This window comes from Hippichthys cyanospilos, chromosome 19 (genome assembly GCF_059441005.1).
Source record: "Hippichthys cyanospilos isolate Australia breed blue-spotted pipefish chromosome 19, RoL_Hcya_1.0, whole genome shotgun sequence".
In the NCBI taxonomy this organism is placed as follows: Eukaryota; Metazoa; Chordata; class Actinopteri; order Syngnathiformes; family Syngnathidae; genus Hippichthys; species Hippichthys cyanospilos.
The window spans coordinates 13,464,536-13,487,680 of record NC_142387.1 but is presented as its reverse complement, the minus strand read 5'-3'; the positions used below and the strand labels follow the sequence as shown (position 1 = coordinate 13,487,680).

Here is a 23,145-nt window from a genome sequence, read left to right as displayed (position 1 = left end):
TCTTGGCGCAAGGCTTCACCGTACACAATATGTGTTTCCGCACCTGTAAGGGGGTTAATCATGTGTGAAGTATGTCAAGAAGAGAAAGGCAAATATTAGACATGCATGGCAGAGTAACGTTGTGCTGAAAGTGCATATTGACAAAAGTGTACATAACCCTAAACGTACGGCCAGTTTAATGTTATTTTTATTGTCGCACATTGCACAAAAAAGGCTAATATGGAGGGTATAAAACTTGTTTCACTCACAACAAGATAAGCACAAAGCAGGTTACTTTTTCCCACATTGTCAACGATGAACTCAATGGTTGTTTTTTTTTCATCACTCTTCACCCATTTGCACTGCTAAAAGTGTCAGACCACCTGTGTTGTAGTTCATCCGTTCGCAGTTCTCCGTCCTGGTCGTCCCCATTGCCTGAAAGTTCAGAAGAAAATCCATTTGGGAGAAGAAGGCAATAAAGTAAATACGAAGAGCGAAATTAAGTTTACGGGTGTTATTCTTGATGAGAATGTGTTGGAAACGGCTATACTGTAGACAAAATGTATACACTAAATGTATACACAAACACTAGTGCTATTACACAAAGTAAAAGATTTCATATATATATATATATATATATATATATATATATATATATATATATATATATATATATATATATATATATATATATATATATATATATATATATATATATATATATATATATATAGTTTTAGATTTATTCCGAGGCGAGTTAGACCAGGTGTTGGTGTTTGTGGTCCGTCAGTGTATATTTTGCCCAACCTTCCGCCACAACTAGAGGGTGACATTTAACTTTTTTTTTCTGGTCCGTCAATCGTCAGGCACTGGTCTACTTCTGTCTACACTCATACTAGTTCCTTTTTCTGCTTTTGTACTTACGGTACATTAAATTTAATACATATATGCATGGTTTTAGATGTATCCCGAGGCGGGTTAGACCGTGTGTTGGTATTTGCTTCGGTAGCGTACCTGAGTGAGTCTGGGCCTCTGAATGCAGTGAACGTAAGGCGTGGGATCTCGTCTGATTTGGTCTCCCTCCGTCTTGTAACACACCGCGCAGTCCATGAGAGGCTGTGTGGACGTCATAAGCGAAATATGAAATGATTATATTGCAGTGTTTCCCCACGAACGATATGAACTCACTCTGTCGTTCCTGAAGGGACATCTCTGGTTGCTTGAAGTCGCACCTTTGGCACAGCGGGTGGGCTTCAGTTGAAAGTGGTGATAGTAGTATTTCACATCAAAGCCACACTGCAAAAGAAATGTATGCAAGTCAGCGTATTTTTGATGATGTATTTTTGATTGTTTACTTATATGAAGAGGACAAATAAAGTGCGAGCAAGGCTTTGTATAACCCTATTCAAAATCAATTTGTAAATGTTCTAGAATGTAATCATTTAGAATACACTGAAAAGCAAGAATGAAAAAAAGCATTGTAGATCTGAGAAGTTCTGAGATGTCCAATTGTTTGGAGTAGTCATGAAGGCATCCGGTATAGTGTGTGTATGTATAGGGTTAGGGTATATATACATATATACAGCATAAATACATCCAAATATCTAAACATACATATGCATCTATATCTATCTAGCTAGCTAGACAATTGAAACAAATATAAATAGGTAGCTAAAATTGAATTTCTGGACTTAAAAAAAAACATAAAACATATCATTGGGATTGAACGAGTCAATCGTTTGTGTGCCAAATGTTTTTATGCTGCGTTCAGGATACCCTTGTACATTGTTTTCTTCATTAAAATCTCCCATTAACACTTATTGTATGCTGAGCCAAGTGATACAAAAGTGAATAAATAGGATGCACAATGATAAACGAGTCAATCAAGTTTTTCTTTTTGTTTTTATAACAAGGACGACCTCAAAAGCGAGGCCCCGCCGCGTTACCTCGGTGTCGGACTTTTTCAGAGTCCTCAAGAAGCGAAAATGGTGCTGCACGCCCGAGTGAGAATTGAGATGCTCCATGGCCAGATCCACGCCTTTCTGGTAGTCCGCCGGGAGCAGTTGGTAAGCGTCCTGGGCCCGGACCGAGCTCCAGGCGGCTCCCCCGACGCAGGCCAGCAGCAGCAACCACACCGCCATCTTACTGGAGAATGCAAGCGAGGGGTGAACAACCTTTTTGTGTCTGTCCGCTAGGTCAAAACAAAGTGGGAGACGGAGTAGAGCGGCTCCCACGCCAACTTTTGTTTTCCTCCCACTTCCTGGAAACCCACCAGCCCCATCCCGTCCTCTCCGGGGGGCTCGGGCCGACTCTTGACAAAACACGCTTTGAAAACAGGCAGCTGCATAACAAACGCTTTTGTCATGACACTCGGATTACTAATCCCAAATCAGACTCCTCAAGATCTAAAGTATGTTCAATAATTTACGAAATGCTTAACTTTCTCCCTTCGCAAAGAAAAACAAGTGTGATTCTGCGCTGTTCAATTATTTTTGGAAAAAAACACAAATTCAGCCATGTTAGGACTGACTAAGTGGCTTGAGCTCATGTGCCAAAAATGGTCCATTACTGCCATCTACTGGTGGTATTACATCGGTAAAGTTGCCTTCAAGCTTAAAATGAAGAGTGGTGCAGCGTTGTTGAAAAAATGGAGTCCTCAATGGTATTGAATGACTTAACAAAGATGAATTAGTGATGAAGCGCTTATATTTTTTGACTCCTCTCGATCAGAGGTTCCCATCCTCCATTTTGTGGATCAACTGGTACCGGGTCGCACTTGAAATAATGATGTTTTGGAAGTGATTTAGTTTACCCTTTAAGAGTTGATTCATTTGTGCTTCGTTTGGCTTGCGCTTTGATTTTGGCGCCGCCTCTGGCTGGTGTTGATATTACATTTTGTAGTGAGGAAGGACATGTTGTTCTGTCTCTGAAATCTGGCCCGTGAGTGTCAGTATGTTGAAATTTCTTTGTAAGAATGTTGCCCAAAATGTGTTTGTTCATCCAGCTAATCTAGCTAATGTTAGCTCTTATCTTCAGCACATTATTTAGTGCTGCCTTGTATGCGTTTACCTCATTAGCATTTTTGATGGAGATCAATAAAGACTAGTGGATTGGAAATGTATTCAATTTCCATCTAGTGCCATCTAGTGGAGCCTGATAGTACTACAAGTGCTTCATGACGCTTCATTTATCCATCACTACAGCTTAGGCACTTACATTCGAATTGTTTCTCTTCCGTTTTCAATGAGGGCGGAATGTAAACAACAGCAACTCTGATCGCTCAGTTCAAAGAGGCGTTCGGGTGCATTTTTCCTAGTTGGAGCTCCCTCAAAGGGGGCAAACAAAAAGGATAAACACTGGAGAAGCCTCAGAACAGTTCTTGGTTGGGAAACAGAACCACCACTGGTAATAATATTAGTAATAATAAATAAATCACACTGTATATGAATCATTAAATTTTCAGGAGTTTGACACTACTGTGTTGGGTCATTGTTCATCAAAATAAAAGCGTTATTTTTGGTTGATGTTCCGTATGTCTGTATTATACTGCCCCCTGGTGGTCGGCGGGGAGAAGCATCATGACAATTGAAGCAAGAACTGTGTGAATACCGTTTAATTCTTTAGATTCTTTTAATAATATGATTACTGGAATGTTTAATGGTATTATCCCTAATCAAAACTAACTGGAGGGATAGGTGAAAAAACAGCTGCGGATTTGGGATTTTTTTTTTCAATAATCAACTAAAAACATGCCACAAGGAATGAAAGTCATTTATCCTTCAGAGGGCACAAATGACGTAAATCCCGTTTCACGTCTTTTGCATTTGACCTGACCCGCAGTGGAGCTAGCTTACAATTAGAAGCCGTTTGATGCTTTCGGTTTGTGACTAATTTGTTCGGATGGATCGACGGGGGGCCGCATCATTAACTTGTTGAGAGATATTGGACATAATTGAGTCCAAAAACGGGACCCTGAGGGTCTTTTTGGATTCTTTTTCAAACCAATTGACTTCTATCGCAGCATTCTCTGCAAGTACGCCAAAAAACTTGAATTATAGTTAGTCGTGTTTACTTGACATATGGTTAATTTTGCACTAGCATGTCAATATTAGGCTCAAAATGAAATCAAAGTTCATTTGCAATCAGTTTTGGAGGAATGTGTAAATAATTGCCCTCTGAAAAGATCTAAAAATCAATAAGTCAAATTTTCCTTTTACACACGGAAACCGCTGACTAGCCTCCATTTTGAATAGACAGCAAAATGTAAAATTAATCAGAATACAGTGTTTACATCAGTGGAACGCCATATAACAAATTATTACATTAAAATAATACAATATACAAATATAACAATATACAACATTTTTGATTCATCTTCATCATTCACTTGGTTAATTTTTTATTTTTTTTTAAACTTGACCTGCTATAACGTTTTAATCTTTGGATATCCCTCAAAAAACCTTAAAAAAAAGGCAATTAACTCATTCAATCCCAAAGACATAATTATACGTCCTTAAATAGTCATTCAATCCTAAGTATTTATTTCCAGTGTTTTATTTTTCAAATAATAGGGTAAAAACAGCCCAGACAGTTCATCAAATGAATTTATTTACAATATTTAATTTTTCAAATATCAGGGTTATAAGAATGTCTAAAAATAGCCGGCACAGAATGAGTTAAAGCAACTGCGATGTCGTTTATTGAACGAGACATGCAAATACAAAAAGATGAAGACAGACTGACCTGACGCCTCTCGCTAGACCACGCCCCTTAAAGGCATACAACGTGATTTTCTTTTCTTTTGATTGGATTTTTCTCCAACTTCCCACTTCTCGTCGCCATTGCTCGTCGTTTTACTTTGCTCCCGTGGAGGCTAAAAGGTTCGTGGCGCCGTTGCTATACGCTAACCTGTTGCAATGCTCCATGCGGTTAGCACGCACCTCCTTTGAAATAAATAAATAAAAAGAAAGGTGAAGGGAAAAGTCCAATTATAAATCGACGAGTAATCCACCTACCGGAGTGACGGCGGGCTTGTGGAGACAGTTGAGGTAAGGTTTGGGCTCGGCCTCGATGTTTCCTTGGAAGGTTTTGTAGCAAATGGCGCAGTCGATCATGGGCTGCAAACCCCGCCCCCAGGGGAAAAAAAACAAAAAAAACAGGTGAGAATACATGAGATAGGTTGCTCCACATTTCTATTTTTGGTCTGCGACTCACGACGTCGTTCCTGAAGCTGCAACCCGCCGGATCCGCCGTTCCTTTGGGGCAACTGGTGGCCTTCAGGTAGAAGTGGTGGTAGATGAAGACCACGTCAAAGCCGGCCTTAGCGGTACAATGGAATATCATGTTTTAAAGCGGGAAATAAAGGACAGGCATCTTGTGTTTTAACACTTTAAAATCTGTTTGATTGAACATAGTGCGAATTCATTATTTTGTATATTAATGTTATAAAATGTCCCGCTTTCTATTCTGCTTTCACGGTTGCTCACTAGTGCCCCATCGGCAGAGGATAAAAGTGGTATTGCAAGTTTATTGAGTTAGTCATTTTTGTTAGTGACGTTTTTATTTTTGACATTCAACTACTTCTACATATTCCAAAAAGTCATGCTTTACAGGTTATTATTTTTCTCGTTGCAAGCATTCACCATTTTCCCACAATTCCACATTTTTCACCCGAAAATATCCCATTCATTTCCAATGGGGAAGTAAAAAAAATCTAAATGATAAATGTTGAACTCAATCAATTCACCTTTGGGATAAATTTTCAACAGTTCCACAAAATCATAAAAAAAAAAATCAACATTTTTACCAGCATATTGCAGGAACACATTAAAAGGTATTGAACATTAGCCTGAATTTTAATGTGTTTTTCTTCTTTAATTTCCAAGTTTTAACCAACTCTGACTGTTCCAAAAATAAACATCCCTAACCATATATTTTCCCCAAAATAAACAAAACATTTTTAGGTTTCTGCTAATTTCCACAATTTTTGACTGTTCAATCCATTTAATCATCTCATTACAACCACAATTTTCTTCCCAAAATTTAAAAATAAAAAGAAGCAGTTGACGGCTTTGTCACGACCAATACTCACTAGCGCCTCATCAGCAGAAGGATAAAATTGGCATTACAAGCTAGTTTCATCACAAGTTACCTCCACGTTGGACTTGATGACACTCCTGAAGAAGACAAAGTGATTCTGGATTCCGGCGTGTTCGCTGAGCTTCTCCAAGGAAAGGTCAACACCTTTCCTGAAAGTCTGGTCGAGATTTCCATAAGCTTCCTGAGCCTGGATGGAGGAGCACAAGAAAGTTCCTCCGAGGGTGAGCAAGAGAAACAGAGCGGCCATCTTTGGTCGTACCTCGATTGTTTGTGTTGTAATGTTCGGTCCTCCCTCCCACCTCCTCGTTCTCTCCTCCTCCTGCTCAACTCTGTGACGGGAACATTCGGCCCCATTTCTTTCCACCCCCACAAAAAAAAAAAAAAAAAGTCAAACAATGTCAGCCATCTGGAACTCTTCGGCGGAGGTGGGAGGAGGTCATGAGTCTTCGAATCCCAAAATAAAACACGAGGAAAGATAGATCCCACATGATACAAAATGCTACGCAACAAAAATCTCATTTTTAAAAGCAATATGAAAAATAACAAAATTGGGATTGATTAATGTGGAATCAAAGTTGAAAGCAACATACAGATAGGTCCCGCTTCTGACACCAGTGTGGCCGGCAATAGAAGACAGCTGGATCCCGCGTCTAACACCAGTGTGGCAAACGTATGACAGGCAGATCCCATTATTGTTACCAATGTGGTGTGCAATACACCCCACTTCTGACACCATTGTGGCAAGCAACAAACATACATCCCACTTCTGGTATCCATGATGATGATGCTTGTGATTTACATCCAGATCCAATTTCTGATACCAGGATGACCAGCAAAGATCCAACTTTTGGATAGTGACATAAAAAAAGCTAGCTCCCACTTCTGACACCAATGTGGCCAAAGTTCCACACTGATCTCAATGCTGTTAGCAATGTGGTGTGCAATGCATCCCCCGTCTGACACCAATGTGGCAAGTAACAGACATAGATCCCACTTCTGAAAACAACATGGTAGTGACTTACATACAGATCCCATTTCTTATACCAGGATGAGCAGCCATAGACACAGATCCAACTTTTGTGGCTAGTGATATTTAAAGCTAGCTCCCACTTCTGACACTAATGTGGCCAAAATTTCACACTGATCCCACTTCTGACACCAATGTCGCAAGCGATCATAAAAAAAAAAAAAGGACAAGGTGACACGGGTAATAAATAGAAAATACTTTTTATTTTTCATCAGTATTTGAACCATCAAATATACAAGAGAGCTTCAGTAGTGGCCTGTGTTCCATTATCATCATTGAGACATACACAGAACATCTTTACACCATTCAAGCACTACAAGCAAACATTAAAACTACATGTGTATGCATGTGTGAGTGTGTGCATTTGTCTCCCGATAAGAACAAGCCGTATCGCTTGTAATGAAACAGCTAACAATTCTTTTTATTTCACCACTTTATGGCCCCGCAGGCACTTTTTTTTGGGTGACGTCGCAACAAACGTGAGTAACAGTACAACATGAGGTTTTCTTTTTTTGACAAGGAAACTTCATGAGCCTTCCCTTCCCATTGGATTAATTGTCTACGATCATCACGTTGACCACCGAAGGACAAAGGGTGGAATGTAGGTTTGACGATGGATGGATTGTTTGGCACTTCTAAAAATTCTCAGGGAAAAAAAAAAAACAAAAAACAAAAGAAAACAAACATAAAAAAATCAAGTGACAACTAGTGTCCTAAACGTTTAGCATCCCCCAAAATTTCCCTCTGTGCTTAAGTAACAATGACACAAAAAAGTATTGACATACTGTCATTAAAAAAAAAAGTGTTTATGTCTCCCTCTGGTGGCTACTTTATTAAATAGCTCGTAAAATAAAACAAAAATTACTAGCTTAATAAGCTATGAGGCTAGTTAGGATTGCCAAACTATCTAGCTTGAAAAGTGTACGAGCAAGCTTGTGTAGCATGTACAAATATGGCTTGAAAAATTGACAAGCTAGCAATGTAAAACAGATGGATGCTAGGAAAGTTAATGATAAGTAGCATAACAAGGTCGCGAGTTACCGTCGTTAAACTACCTGGCCTAACAATTAGGCATCAAACCAGTAACTAAGTAGCAATCACCAAGATAGACAAGCTAACTTGATGAGCTAACTAGTGAACAAGGTCTAATTTATTTAGACGTTTTGAAACACTAGTTATCTTAGACAATTGGGAAGCAACTAAACACGGTTCCTGACCGATTAGCTTGTCAAGATAACGAGTCTAACCTAATAAAGAGAGTTTTAGTAGCTTGTTTGTTAGCTTGTCAATCAAGCTAGTAGCTAGTGAATTATCCCGTCAAGGTAGCTAAAAAAAGAATTATTTGAATGGGCTAAGCAGCTTGCTAGTTAGCTTTTCAAGCTAGCTTTTTTAAGTGAATAGCTTACGCTAGGTAGTAGTGCATAGGTTTGCTTGGCAAGCTAACAAGGGAGCGAAGATATTTTGGGCTAAGTAGTGACCTGTTAGCTTGCCAGGCTACATTGGAGAAGTAAACCGATGTATTTTGTGTTTCTTATCACTATTTTAAAAGCACATTGTATATCCTTTAATATGTGATGTATTTTAATCAATTGGGGGAAAATAGAAACATGAGATAACTGCTATAGCACAGCAAAAAAGTTGAGCGACTGTCTCTCAACTGCTGCGTTTGTGGCGTTTGATTGTATGACACAAAACAAGAAAAACAGCAACAAAACATTCTCAGGTTGCCCAGCATGATAACGTTAGCAGATTTGACGATTAAAAATAATCAGCATTACAGTCGTTTGATTTGTTGTTTTCATTAAAAAAAAAAACCAAAAGTGCTACTAGCGTTGAATAAAGTGAAACGCGAGGAGTCAAGACGTCCTCCAAGTACACGCTTCAGTAGTTCCTTCATATAAGGCACTTGTTGGTAAGGCAGCGGTAAGTCAGTGTGCGAGCGCAGCGGAAATGTTTTCCGAGGTTTGTCACATATTCAATGTGAATCACAGCAAACCGGGGCAAAAAAAACAACAAGAAAAAACAATCATGTTGCGTGTCGATCGAGTGTAAATGTGTCACGATTTCAGACTCCCCTGAAATACAATCTACTAATAATAATTACGATATAAAAAGTCTATTATAAACGCGACACGCGGGCAGCAGGTGAGGACATAGCCGGGTGCGCCGAGTGGCGCCTCCCGGTGGGTGGGGCGGGGCCGGCGGCTACGAGGGGCGGGGTCGGCGGCTCAGACGGGCATGTGCATCTCAGAGTACTCATCGTGACACTCGCGGTCGTCGAACGTCGGCTCGGCGTCGTCCGAGTCCAGCTGGAATCACGATTGCGTCGAAATTAAGATGGGAAACGGTTAAAAAAAAAAAAAAGGAGGCGGAGCTACGTACGCAGAGCATCTCGCGGGAGGTGAAGATGCGCGGCAGCAAGAACATTTTGACGGGCACGGTGAGGAGGAGCACAAAAGGGAAGGCCAGGGACGCCTGCGTGGACATGACGGCCCAAAGCACCGCCAGGCACACAATCTGGATGCACGTGAACAGATGCATGCGCAGCGTTCGAACCTGCAGGAACAGGGAAGAAAACGCATGACAAATTCGGCGTCTTCCCAAGAGATATCCAGAGCCTAACCTTGGGAAAGGTTGATGTGGAAAACAGCAGCTTCAAAAAAACAAAACAAACAAAAATTCACTCACTTTTTCACCCCGGGAACCTCATTTAAACCAAATGATATGATTTTATAACAACAATGGCCGAAGTTTGGGATAGCTTACGGCGAGCACATTTTGAAGGAAGCCCGCTTCATTTTCTGTAGGGGTTAGTTATATGGCGGGAAGTTCAAAACAATGTATGCAAGGGTAAAAACATTCAAAAATATGTTGTGTAAAGGAACCAAAATGGAGGTGAAATTACCAATAACAGGGTAACCATTCACGTTTTTCTTTTTTTTTCGCTAGAGACCTCATTTTAAAATGAGGATTCTCCCGAGGATTGATATTTCCCAAGATGGCAAAAGTCAGAGTAAATCTGCATTCTAACTTTAACCGTCAGGGGGGAGCGCACTCCATTTAATGAATCAATTATGTAATGCATGGTCTTAACTTTGAAAAACATGGCCTGACCAAAGCTTCGCTTTTTAGTTCGGTAAAACACTAAAGCACCATTGACTTTCCCGAAGACCTTATTTTATATTGAGAACTCTCCCAAGTAACAATACTTCCCAAGATGACAAAAGTAAGAGTGAATTAGTATGCTCATTTTCACCAATAGTGGAACCTCAATCCATTGACTTAATCAAATGCGTCATATGTGGACTAACCCGGTTTTTAGTTAGATTAAACCCTAAAGCACAAAAAACTAAGAGGAAATAAGAGTAACAGCACTCCATTCACTTTACGGTTTCTTTCTATGGATTCTAAATTTCGCAGGACTCAAATGGGAGATTCCGTTCCTTCCAAAACAAAGCTCACCAAAAGTGTTCGTAAAAAGACGAGGCGAGATCACCAGCCTGTGGAACCCCGCCCCGTCCCCGTTCCCGTTCCGCCTTTTCGAATTTCCCGCAACGGAGAGTGTCGGCGAATCGGTTCCCACCTTGCGGACGTAGCTGTGGTCGGGGTGGTACTTGGGCGGCATGAGCAGGAGCATCATGCGCTCGCTCAGCTGGATGCCGTTGAGCGACATCACGCCCATGTAGAGGAAGATCCCGAAGAGCACGGCCAGCGGGATCTGACGCAACAGATCTCCGATCACGATGGACAGACCTAGCGAGAGACGGGAAGGGATCTCGGTAAAAGGCGGCTTCCGGACCCGGCTTGGAGACGATCCGCTTTTGGGGCGACACCCACCGACCATGACGGCAACCACCAGCCCGGTGACGCGTTGCTCCTTGACCTCCTGGATGCGGGGCTTGTCTCCGGGGGCCACGGCCTTGCTCATGACGGTCAGGGCGTTGACGTGCGTCACCGAGCGCACGGTGGCGGCCGCCATCCACGGCAGGCCGAAAAGAGCCGAGGCGCCGCCCAGCGCCACGATGAGGAGCAGGTCCAGGTGGAAGCCGGAGCCTTTGACCAGCATGCGCTCTTTTTTGCTCACGATCAGCCTGTTGCGAGAAGCGTTTCATTCTAATATTCCTCATGAATTAAGCCTTTTTGTATTAATTTTGCAGAGCAGTTTTGTGAATCAATAAGAGGAGCAATTTGCTCATTTTGAGAAGCATTGTACTGGTTTCTCCCTCAAAACTGAAGAAAAGGTTTCTATTAAACAATGACATTATCAAAACTTGTAATTGTTATTATTATTACGGTCACTAATGTTTAATGCATCAATGGCCTTTTATTCTGTCTGAGTTTGAAATTTCCAACTGCATTTGAATGCACCATACGCCTCATCCTCATACCAGCAGCAATTGTTTTTATTAAACAATAATAGGACATTATTCAAAACTATAATTGTTAGTATTATTACAGTTATTAGTGTTTAATGCATTAATGGCATTGTATTCGGAATGAAATGTCCAACTGTATTTGAATGCAGCAAACGTCTCATCCTAATGTGAACACAGTTTTATTAAACAATAATATGGAAATATTCAAATTATGATTGGTATTATTATTATTGTTACTACAGGTACTAGTGTTCACACAACATCAGTTTCTGCTAGTGGTTTCTTTTTACTTCTACAGTATTCTTGCTAATGCGTTAGCAATATGTTAGATGCACGGTGTTGCGTGTGTTTTGTAAGTGAACAGATGGTTTTGAGCCACTTACGTTGTGATCTGAGTCTCCATAAAGATGAGGATGAAGACCAGCAGAGCCGGGAGGCAGCAGGCTAACATCATCCAGAAGGGGAACTGACCGTCGCTACCCAGCGGGTTGATGACCCAGCCGCGCTTGTCGGGCTTGGTCACGGAGAAACCGCTTGGAACATTCAGTTTCTAGGGGCAATATCAAAGGTCTGATTGGTTCCTTCTCAAGTGACCTGTCTGGAATTAGTGAGGTCTTACTTGTGTGTATGTGTCCTCTAAACTGAAGTCCACCAACACCATGAGGAGGATGGCGATGGGCACCCCGAAATCGCCAATAATCCTGCGAAACTGAGGACGCAACACGGGAACCCTTTTTAAGTTTAAAACTCAGATGAGATATTTCTCCAAAAATAATATTTTGTCTTCTCACCCTCCCGGGGAAGAAGGCACTGTTCTTGAACTTCCGCAAGTAGAAAGCGATGAAGAACGTTCCGGCCATGAGAACTAGCGACAGCAGCGCTGTGTTGGGTTCGCCAGTCGGGCCGTTGATCGGGGTCACTTCGGTGACGTTGCTGATGTTGACCGGCGCCGTCCTAACATTTTCCAAGGAGGAGTTTTGGGCCATCGTATCGTTCGGAGCGAGGGGACAGCGCCTTAGAGGGTGCTGCTTGAAAATCTGCAGAGTAAGAAAAATAAATATATATATATAGCTTTTTGCTCAATTAGCTTTGACAGACGAACGTGAAGAAAAAAAAACACCAGCCTGGATAAAAAGACCTCCTTCCAATCAACATTCACGTCTAATCCATCAGTGGGGATTTGAGCCTCCCTCGTTAGAAAAACATTCATTTCGGCACCGAGTGGTGAACGTCATCCAGCAGCGATTAAGTCCACTCGTTTGAGCATCACCGACGCAAACACGCCGGTCTGCCAATTTTTTTCTTCTTCTTGCTTGTTACTTACCCTGCCGAGCTTCATGAAGGTCTCGCAGATAAAGATGAGGGAGATGAGAAAGGAGAAGATCTCCTGCGTGAAGCGCGAGACAAAGCGCACCAGGAAGCTGCCCTCGAAGGCCACCATGACAAGCGCGATGACCACCAGCCACGCGCCGATCCAGACGCGGCCCGTCAGGTACTCCATGTTGCTGGACTTGCAGAACTGGGATCACAAATGATACCATTGACAACGTGCGCCCACGCCCACTGATAGGTGGTTGAGTTTATATATATATTTTATTTATCCTCTGTGAAGAATGGTCAATATTAATGTCGCATACTGAGAAACTACAGTCTCCATCCGCATGTCTGCATTATATTGCCCCCTTGTGGCCAAGGCATGCACAAGGGGCAGCACGTTCATCCATTTTTCGGAACCACTTGTCCTTACAATATCCATTTATTTAGCAAACGTGGGGAGAAATGTATAATAGTAGGTCAAATGAGTTTAGGCCGGTGGGTTAGAATTTTGGACTTACCGAATAAAAAGCTTCTTCAAAGACCAACAGGGGTCCGGAGAAGCCCACAACCAGCAGAGGCTGCGCTCCCAGCAAGGAGAAGAGGACACCCTGAACGGCGGTGGCTACGATGAGCTCCGACACGCCGATCAGACCCTCCGTCTTTTCGCCTGCGAACACGAACCCGTCGAGTCTCAGATGGATGGAAGATTGCGAGTCGCGGCGGCTTTTGGTGGCGCTCACTCAGCAGGCCTCCGAAGGTGATGGCCGGCGAGAGGGCGGCAAAGTAAATAAAGATAATGGCGGCCATGCACTGGCTGTTGAGGGCGTCCTTGAAGTCGCTGACGTATTTGGGGTAGCGCCGCTTCACGTCTCGTGCCAGCCCGCCAAACGGCCGCCCGGTGCGCTCCAAGGGGTCGTCGGACTTCTTGAACGGCGTGATGTGAGCTTGGAAATCGAGGTAGATGTTGAGGTGACTTCCTGTTCTCGATCGTCCTCCGATGTCAAGGTGTACCTTTTTCTTCCAGGCCTTTGGGTTCGTCGGCTTGCTGCTTTCCCTCCTCCCGCTTGCGCATCATCTCCCGCTGGAATCGCGCCACGGAGCGAAGCAGCTCCTCGCCGCCCATCTCCGAGGGAGGCAGCACGATGCTGCAGTCCAGGAAGCTGTTGATGGCATTCAGGAGGTCCTGGCGGTCGTCGGCCAGGTAGGCCGCCTCGTGAAATTGCTGCATTCATGGAAAATGTGCACATAGTTTATTTCTCCTCTTTAATTTTGTTTTGAAAAAAAAAAAAAGAACCAAAAAACAAAAGACATCAGAAAACAAGGCTTCATCTGAGACACCTTGTCTGACATCAGGGTGGAGATGGAGCGTCCTATCTGGTGGTAGTCCATGCTGGTGGTGGCAGGCCCCAGCAGGACAAACAGGAAGCGGACAGGCACGGGGACCTCCAGCACCGACTCCAGCTCCACGGCTTCCTGCAGCCGCACGAACGCCATGGTGGGCTGCTCCAGGAAGTCCACGCTGCCTGGAAGGGGGCGCAAGCGGTCAACAAATCGGAAGACAATTCCACGGCCTTTGCTGCTTCGAGTTTGACGACTCACCCACGAGGACAACGGTGGCCTCGGCATTTTCTGGAATCTTCTCAAGGAGCTTAAGTTCGTGTTTGGACTTGGAGCGAAGCATGCCAGACACCAAGGTGGGCTCTTTCTATTTTGGCCAATGGACAGAATTCAAATACTCACAGGCATATATTCTTTATCCTCGGTGAAAAACACTGATTATTCCAGTCATATGAAGGAGCTGAGAGCATCTCCATGTGTCGTACAGCGGAGCCTTGACATATAAGTTTAATTTGTTCCATGTCCATGCTTGTAATTCAACACACATGTATCCTAAATCATCTTTGCCAATCCCTCCTCACTGCTTCTTCCGGTATGCCAGCCTTAGCCACCAGGAGGCAGTACAATACAAAAATGAGTTAAGTTCTGCTGCTACTACTAATACTGCTATTATTACTACTACTATCACTCAATAAGTTTCAGTATTTAGTCAGTTTTCATTGAAAATAAAGAATATACGTCTGTGAGAATTGTGACATTATCTGTTTACGTGTGTTACTCCATCAGTTTTGTTCAAAATTCCGTTGCTTAAAGGGTTTTTAAAACAACTCTTTATGCTAAACGCTAACATGTAAGAGGCATTTTTCATGATGCAGTATGTAGCATTAATCTAGCAATTACTTTTTTGTAGGTAACCTGCAGGCATATTTAAATACACCTGCAATATTTCTTGTGAAATGTTTTGCTTCTGCACATTGTGAAGTTGCCTGTTTTTCTCCAAAAAGTACCTGCACGTCATTCTTTTCCATGTCGACGGCCAAGTCGCAGTCGCCGCCCACTTGCCCGCCGCTCATCAGCGGGTCGGTGACGGACGGCTCGGACGACTGGGCGTGGTTGGCGGTGGTGTGGTGGTGGGTCATGAGGCTGCCGAGGCTGGCGGCCGAGATGTTCCTGGGGAACGGGCTGCTGTGTTCCTTGTCGTCGCTCGGATGGCTGGGGAAAATTACAAAAGAATTACAAAGGACGGGGAGGGGGGGGGGGGGGGCCTTCCAGACTGTAGGACAAAATGTAATCTTTGAGGAATTTGCGGGACTACGGGGGGAGGAAATGAGCTCGGTGGGGGGGTGATGCGATTGGCGCTCACCTGTGCTTGAGCAGGAGCGCCCTCAGGACGTTGGCTCGGTCCTCGGCTTTGATCTGGTCGGAAATTATCATCTGCTCCACCACCTGGTGGGCGATGCCTGGCAGGGTCTTCTGATCCAGGTCCAGGAGCACTGCACCTGCACAAACGAAGACGAAAGAGAATATTGTTATTTGCTCTGTTTGTACATGTTTCTGCTCAATGTGTATGAGAGAAGCACTGCTTTAAAGGTTTATAATTACATTTACATCTATGCTAATTTCCGTTTGCCCATTTATGGCATTCCAATTTACATGTTGCAATTAATCTGGCAGTGTTTTTTAGTTCTTTACTTTTACACTCATCTTCACCTGAGAGTCAAACAACTTGAAGCAAGCATGCTTGGCCTCTTTGGAGACTTGAGTGAGCAAGAGTGTGGACGGTTGCTCAAGAATAAAAGTGGCTTTTGAGTATGCTTAAGATGTCATTTTTATTAACTAATTCGCCGCCATTTAAGAATCTTACTGATGGACATATATCAGAAGCAGTTTATTCTTCTCTAAATATGACCACTCACAATGTGTGTATGCTAAAGGCTTTTGTCACAATTTTAAGAACTTTCAACATAGTATTTTGAATATTTCCTCCCTGTAACATTTTATTACCTTTGATTGTCTCACTTACCGTGCGAAATGGTCTTGCGGAGTTCCAGCAGACTGCGAAAGGACAAGGAGGCCACGTGCGGCTTGCCCCAGCGGTCAGTCTCCTCTTCCACGTCCTCCTCAAACTTGATCCAGCGGGCCGTCTCCTTCCACCGCATTTCCTGGTTCTTGTCCATGGTCAGCTCGTTCAGCTCCACGAACACCTGAGGAGGGGGGTGGGGGTGGAGGGGGGGTGGACACGGTCATTCCCGTGGAAAAACTAACGTGCTTGTGAATTAAGTATGTGCAACAGCAGGTTCCATGCTTGGTGAGTTCTTCAAAGCTGCGCTTCACACACTTTTCATAGCACGTGGTTGGAGGCCCATAAAAACAAAACAAGACCGTCTCAATTCCAACGTGAAATAAATTTTACATTGATGCAACTGAAATTTACTTCCATAAAAATTCTTCACATCCCAGTCTACAAAGCAATCGACGCTCAACTATGCGAAAAATACTAGAATAATGCATTCATAAAAAATATTCTGCAAGTATTTGCATTCTATAAAATAGTAAAAGTAGTAATTACTTTAACTAACACAATTCAGGTGGATACATAAATAAAATAAATATCAAAGGACAATAACTGACCTGCATAATTTATTATTACCATTTATTGATAAGGTATCTGCTCAAAGGGCTGGATTAAAGAACAACTAATATTTTCTGTTGTTTCTGTGATGAAGAGAACACGGGATTGATAATAGGTTCCGAAGTTTTCCTGGTACCTGGTCTCCCTAACTGCTTGGTGGCTGCTAACCAGGTGAGTTCTTCAAAGCACTTCACACCTCGTGCCGCCAAACAAACGAAACTTTCGTCAAAATGATCCAAGAATCAGTCCATGCTCGCGAGCCCGATAAACAGCGTCAGTGCTACACCTGCCGCATGCTCGTGAAATCACGCTCACACGGGTGGGGAGGGAGGAGGGGGAGTCACACCTCGCCGGCCTCACCTTCTTGTACTCGGGTGCCAAGGCGCCGGCGCCCGCGTCCAGCAGGACGCCTTTGGGCCGAGAGACAGAGCGGTACAGAACCACCGGCGTCGGCTGAGGGGGAGGGGAGCGAGACGGAACAGGAAAGAGGACTGAAAGGCCGACACGGACGTTCAGCTGACGGGCTTGCCGCGTATGAGAATTTGTGCGTGTGTTAATAAATCATAACGGCTGGAGCGCCCGGTCTCCGGTTGCCTAGGCCGGCCCTTGTTCGCTGGTGCGGAAGGAAAGAATTCATTCATTCATCATTAATCAGCCACCATCACACCCACAAATTCCACCCGTGGGATGGAGATGATGGCAGGAAGTGTCGATATTGAGCGGAAACATTAAGAGCGTCCCTTCAGCAAGTGAATTCCTTCCATGTGTACCTCATGTTGCCCCAGTGTCGTTGAGCATTTGCCTCACCTCGTGCGGGGTGCGGTCGTGCTTGCGGCTGCGAGTGGCTGACTCCTTGTGGTCCTTGCCCGTGTGCACCACTTGACCTTTGGTGCTCTTTCGGACCAGGTGTCTGCGGACGCCGGGGACATCCTCAAAGCGATGGCCTGGTGAGGGAGAGCAGAGATTTGGTCGATTAGATTAGGTGCGAACGGATGAAGTTGAAGTGCACTTAGCAAATGTACTGTACAGGATTTAAAAAACAGAAAAATCAAATGTGTTTCTGTAGGTATCAGCAAATTTAAGGCTTTTTAAATATCGGGACAGGAACGGTAGTTATCTTTTCAAATTAAGAGCAAATAATTGCAAAATAAAACAACTTTTTGATCAATTGTTTTATACTGACTCCTTTACAACATTGTATGCCTTTATTTTGTAAAGTGTTATACAGATGAATATTGTCACTAGAGACGCAATTTTCCTGTCAGATGAGCCAGGAATAAAACACATGATATTACACAATCGATTTTGTAGTGTCTTCTGAATAAATTCCGCCTGCAATAACAAATGTATTGCAAAAGTTGGCGCAGCACTTTTTTTTGTTTGTTTTCATCTAAGACTGCTTTGAGATAAAGGTGCACTTGGCTGGAAAATATGAGCATTTAAACGAGTGACTTCATGTACCACTAGAGGAAGCCCGCACATTTACAAATCACTACATTAAAATGACAACACGCAAATAATATTGTTGAACACCAAAGCTCTTACCTTCGTCTGAGGTGCTAGGTCCTATGTAACAAACGGTGATGCTTCTGATTCTGTCCTGCATTGACTGACTCATCTAAGACGGGCCACGGACGATTTGAGGACAGAAAGGGTCCAAAGCAGGCAGATCCATCACGCGAGCCGCCAGGCCGAGCCGACGGACGCGGCGGCTCTTGAAGGGATAGGGCGGGCCCTCGCTACTCACACAGGTGAGTACGCGACAAGTGTTTTGACCAATCGGGGAAAAGTGGACTTTTTTTTGACCGGCGCCTGACCCCCCCCTCCCCGCTTGTAGCCTTCAGAGCAGATCAGCGCACAGTAGCGTTAATTTGCTTGGGGTGGAACAAAAGGGGAGTACTGGCCATCTAATAATTCCTATTGTTGACCAGCAGCCAGACACAGAGCCGCTTTCCCAGGATGATTTTCAAAAATCACTGATAATAAGTACTCTGTACTTAAGTAGAAGCATAGATACTTCCATGCATCCGGCCATTTTTTTATAGACGCTTATGCACACTAAGGACTTGTGTTAAAAAAAAAAAGTTCCTTAATCAAAAAGTAATAAATTAATATTTACTGCCAGTTGTTTGCAACAAATACATTTCTCTACTTTCCCAGCTGCTCAAGAATTATTGTCGAGAGAAAAGACTGAGAATCCATGCTGATCGCTAAGCTAACGGCAATGGTAGAAAGGCATCAGAATAAATACTAGGCGGTAAAATATACTTAACAGAAGCAGACACTAAGTATAATGTATTCAAGTAGAGATACCAGAAATGACAATTTAAGCACAGCAAGAAATGATTTGTACTTTGTTACCGGCCGCCACAGGGAGGCCGGTGTCGCTAGGGCCCGTAAGGACGGCACATCCCCACCTCCCAGCCAGAGTGGCTTTTTCCGACTTTCTTCTGCTAATTAATCGGGGTGGTGAACCCCGTGTCAGTTCGGGTTTGGCAATTAAGCACCGGGTGGTTTCGGGCTACCATCCAGAGGCCTCAGCTGACAGCGGGAAGAGGCTAATTTCATAACAAGGGGAAGGGGAGGGAGTTCCCCCAGACGTACATCACAGATGCTACTTAGCGTTTGCATCAAGCTAGTGGAATGAAAAGTACCACTGTGCAGTGAAATGTAGTCCACTCAAAGCAAGAACTTCAAGAAAATGATCCAGACTCACTCTTGATGCCATCCAGGTCGGCGGAGGCGAGCGTCTGGGCCTCGCTCTCGTCGGTGGGGATGCGCTGGTACTTGGCCTGCTCGGCGCCCGTCATGTTGCCGGTTCGCCGCCGATCCTGCAGGTCGTAGCTGCGGCCCGTCGAGGACACGCGGCCCAGCGGCAAGTGGTCCGGATGCGACGGGCCGGGAAGGTCTGATGACTCCGGCTTGCTGGAGGAAAACAAAAACGCATCGTTTCTCAAAGTTTTGGGAACAAACGAAAGAATCCAATCATTCTCAAAGACAATGGTTTTCTCATCCCAGATCTTTTTGCAGTCATTTTTCTTCTGTTGTTCTGTCATGTAAAAACCTCGACAAGACCTCTATGAGCTCCGACTTGGCCGTTTATGGCCAGCTCACTTGTTTTTTTAAAATAGGTTTTAGCCGCGTTAACACGCACGATATGAAGGTTGATTTTTGTTTATGTAATTTGAAGCGTAATTGCCGCTACTGTGGAATCTTTCAGCCAATTGAAATCCATTAAAAATACATATTTTTTCAAAATTCTAACTAATTATTGAACACCAATTAGTCACAGTTTTGTTAGTTGCAATTTTTGCGCACTAAAGGAAGCAACGTTTTAAATTTCAGCTTTCATAAGCACAAACGAGGCCTAAGGGTTAAAGAACTCACCGTGGAACAAGTCAAAGCTTCTCTCAGTTATATTTCAATAAAAATGTTCCGGCGAGCCGTGCTTAGATTCTGCTTTATCCCGGCCACAGACTCAAAACAGTGATGCAGCAAGGGGTAAATGTCATAGGTGGAGCCCGGCCTCTGTGGAGGTGTGCCGCGTCGTCTATAGCGACAGCTGATATACGGGATTACTGGGGTGCATCACGTCAACGCGCGCAGCGGGACCACTGGATGCCGGAGACATGGCAACGTACAGTGTGCGCCAAAAACAAGACACAAATGATAAAAAAAAAAAAAAAAAAGGAAAACACCTACTCTGTGGACGTGCCGTCGTCAGCATTGCTTCTCTCGATGGAGTGCGGGACCACGTCCAGCTCCCGGGCAGGGACGCCCACGTGGTCGTCGTCGGACAAGAAGAACTGAGGAACAACGCAAACAAAGTTTCACATTAAAGTACTGATGTGATAGTCTTACATATTGAATGTGAAAAATGTTTTACCGCTCGTTTTGCACTGTCCAACATGGACAAATTTGTACCCCTGATGGTTGGTAAAGACTTCAGGGGATGCTTGAGGTTTTAACAGGGTTTTTGCTGGTATTAGCACATCTAATTTGATGTTTTTTTAATGCCACAACAAGAAGAGAACATTTTCCTTTTCACATTAAGAGCAAACCGATTTGAAAATGAAGCAAACTATTGCAAAATTGTGTTCTCCTCTTTAGTATGCTTTTCTCATGATTATAGTGTATGTTTTTGCATTTACTATATGTTTTTTGTTTATTATACAGTATACGTTGTGGTGTATTTTGAGAAGATCATGTTAGTGTTATTATGTTATTATTATGTCTCCGATTCTCTGGCAGATGAGCCAGAAATAAAACAGATGACGCTACATGTTCAGTCTACAGTATTTTCTAAACAAAATACATGTAAAGATACCACAGCAAATACATTTCAAAAATGTAATACATGGGTTCAGTCTTTTCTGTCAATCGGCAAAATACTTTTCAGAGAGCAATTCCTACATAATTATTGCACTGAAAATATTTTGATTACGTAATCCTCCAATTTCCTTAGATGATTTTTTTAACCTGTAACTTCTAATCATCCAAATTTTGATATATGCTGGAAATAATAAAAGGTTTTTAGTCCAGTGGTGTCTAGACACCAGTCCACGTCTTTCTTGTTTCTTTTTTTTTAAATACACAGCATTTTAGCATCGGAAAATATGGTTAAATCTAAACTTAACTTCTGCAGTATTTACATGTGTTGATACAGTAGATAAGAAAAAACCAACTAGAATCTCCTTAGCGGAGATAAAAACAAAGAACGGCATTAAATAAAAGATCATGTTTGGCACATCATTATCACCGCCTTTCAACCTGAGAGCCGCTCATGAATAATTTAGACTGCACTAAAACATTAATAGAGGAAATTATGCAAACTACAGACAATGGTTGTCGTCAATCTACGTTTACCTCCACATCCTTGACCGGATAAGACGAGGCGGAGCTGGGCTCTTGCCCTTCCTCTTCATCCTCCTCCTCATCCTCGCCCTCTTCTATGGAGGCGCCGCTGGGGGCTTGGCTGCTCTTGTGGTCCTTGTCCTTGCGCCGCTTCTTGCTGCTCTTTTTGCGGCGCCCGTCCTGGGGCAACTTGGACAGAGGGCGGTGGATGTGGTGGGAGGAATGGCGGTGATCTGCGGCCCGCAGTTTGCGTTCAAGGAGATTGATGGTGTTAGAGGATGGCGAGAAACTACGACGTTAACACATCAACACACACTGCGGTGCTAACAAGAACTTAGGGATATTAAGCTGTCTTTAAAATCTCATTGTAAAAGCACAAATATTCTGCAAACCGAATTTCATTGTGATTTCTAAAGGTGAAATCAGGTAAAAAAAAAAAAATCTTTACAATATGTTGTACAAAAACGGTATTCTGATTAAGATTATGTTTCTGGAATCTATATTTAGGAGAAAAATCCACACTTTTTATCCATCTCAATGACGGCCATTTTGCCACTTGTTGTCAACTGAGAATGACATCATAGTGCTGAGTCTATCCCAAAGTTATTGAGATATTCAATACCATGTCATAATGCAGAGTAAATAGCTGGAAATGAATGTTAAGGAGGAAGCCTGCAAAAATCTTACACTCCAAAAACTTAAACGAACTCAAAAATGGGTCAAAAAGGAACCGATCCCACTGGCATTCATTTGACCCAAGTTTTGGGGTTATTTAGCACAAACATTGGTTGATTTGTATAAAACAACCATTCAAAAAACGATTCTAATTACAAAATTCGTTGAAAGCCTAAATCGTTTGATCCGCAACTATCAATTTCATGTGCTCGTTAGATACTTGCCTGAAAAAGTTGAATCTAATTCATGAATCTCTAAAACGCCACAGCCCTAAAAGAAAGTGAGAGGGGTGCTCACATTCGATGTCCTCCTCGTGGTAGTTGTGGTGCTGCTCGTCGGGCACGGAGGTAGACGGTCTGAGTATGTGCTGGAAGCGGTGCACCCCCAACGCCTTGTTCAGGTCGCCGTCGTCATCCTCGTCCGGGTGCGGCGGCCTGTGCGAAGACGACGTCTCGGGCTGCAAGGCCAAACAAAATAGCGGGAATCAATGTTCATCCAGACGTTCGTTTTTCACAGCGTCATCAAGGCAGATTGTGCTAATAATCTAACCCTTATTTCATGGAAGCACTGGAAGTAGGACAACATGCATGAGAAAATCTTTTTTTTTTTATTACGGTCATTATCTTTATTGCCGAATGGTTCTAAAAGCAATTCACTGATTTGCAAATAAGTAAAATTATTTTAATTTAAATGCTAAAAACCGATTGGCAAATGTGACCGTTACTGTAGATATCGAATGCAAGTAAGAAATTAAATGTTGACTTAAAAAATGAAATAAATACCGGTTCTAGGAAACCAAATAAAATAAGAACGTTTACTTTTAAACTGATATCAGTATGAGGACTCAA

The 23,145-nt window shown here is 43.1% G+C and overlaps 3 protein-coding genes across 3 annotated transcripts in view; all 3 read right to left on the bottom strand.

The window, feature by feature from the left end:
• Window positions 1–169: 169 nt before the first annotated feature.
• Window positions 170–2,227, bottom strand: LOC148408025 (uncharacterized). Its single transcript, XM_088402142.1, has 4 exons — window positions 1,926–2,227; window positions 1,168–1,275; window positions 994–1,095; window positions 170–414 (listed from the first exon to the last, which is right to left on the bottom strand). Exons 1-4 carry the CDS (start codon window positions 2,118–2,120, stop codon window positions 322–324), a joined length of 498 nt encoding a protein of 165 aa, XP_088258268.1. The 5' UTR covers window positions 2,121–2,227; the 3' UTR covers window positions 170–321.
• Window positions 2,228–4,655: 2,428 nt separating this feature from the next.
• On the bottom strand, window positions 4,656–6,340 carry LOC148408024 (uncharacterized). Its single transcript, XM_088402173.1, has 4 exons — window positions 6,131–6,340; window positions 5,194–5,298; window positions 4,995–5,096; window positions 4,656–4,922 (listed from the first exon to the last, which is right to left on the bottom strand). Exons 1-4 carry the CDS (start codon window positions 6,323–6,325, stop codon window positions 4,833–4,835), a joined length of 492 nt encoding a protein of 163 aa, XP_088258299.1. The 5' UTR covers window positions 6,326–6,340; the 3' UTR covers window positions 4,656–4,832.
• A 949-nt stretch (window positions 6,341–7,289) lies between these two features.
• The window catches only part of slc4a2b (solute carrier family 4 member 2b), a 31,563-nt gene continuing 15,707 nt past the window's right edge, over window positions 7,290–23,145 (bottom strand). Inside the window, exons 4-24 of the mRNA XM_088401498.1 lie at window positions 22,595–22,754; window positions 21,635–21,855; window positions 20,471–20,574; window positions 19,485–19,693; window positions 17,576–17,712; window positions 16,160–16,340; window positions 15,500–15,635; window positions 15,144–15,348; window positions 14,398–14,503; window positions 14,137–14,321; window positions 13,810–14,020; window positions 13,539–13,742; window positions 13,317–13,465; window positions 12,806–13,000; window positions 12,273–12,518; window positions 12,101–12,190; window positions 11,865–12,031; window positions 10,943–11,196; window positions 10,689–10,858; window positions 9,488–9,661; window positions 7,290–9,414 (exon numbers count right to left, since the gene is read on the bottom strand). Coding sequence (XP_088257624.1) covers window positions 9,334–9,414; window positions 9,488–9,661; window positions 10,689–10,858; window positions 10,943–11,196; window positions 11,865–12,031; window positions 12,101–12,190; window positions 12,273–12,518; window positions 12,806–13,000; window positions 13,317–13,465; window positions 13,539–13,742; window positions 13,810–14,020; window positions 14,137–14,321; window positions 14,398–14,503; window positions 15,144–15,348; window positions 15,500–15,635; window positions 16,160–16,340; window positions 17,576–17,712; window positions 19,485–19,693; window positions 20,471–20,574; window positions 21,635–21,855; window positions 22,595–22,754 — 3,585 coding nt within the window. The 3' untranslated portion in view covers window positions 7,290–9,333. The remainder of the gene's footprint in view (window positions 9,415–9,487; window positions 9,662–10,688; window positions 10,859–10,942; window positions 11,197–11,864; window positions 12,032–12,100; window positions 12,191–12,272; window positions 12,519–12,805; window positions 13,001–13,316; window positions 13,466–13,538; window positions 13,743–13,809; window positions 14,021–14,136; window positions 14,322–14,397; window positions 14,504–15,143; window positions 15,349–15,499; window positions 15,636–16,159; window positions 16,341–17,575; window positions 17,713–19,484; window positions 19,694–20,470; window positions 20,575–21,634; window positions 21,856–22,594; window positions 22,755–23,145) is intronic.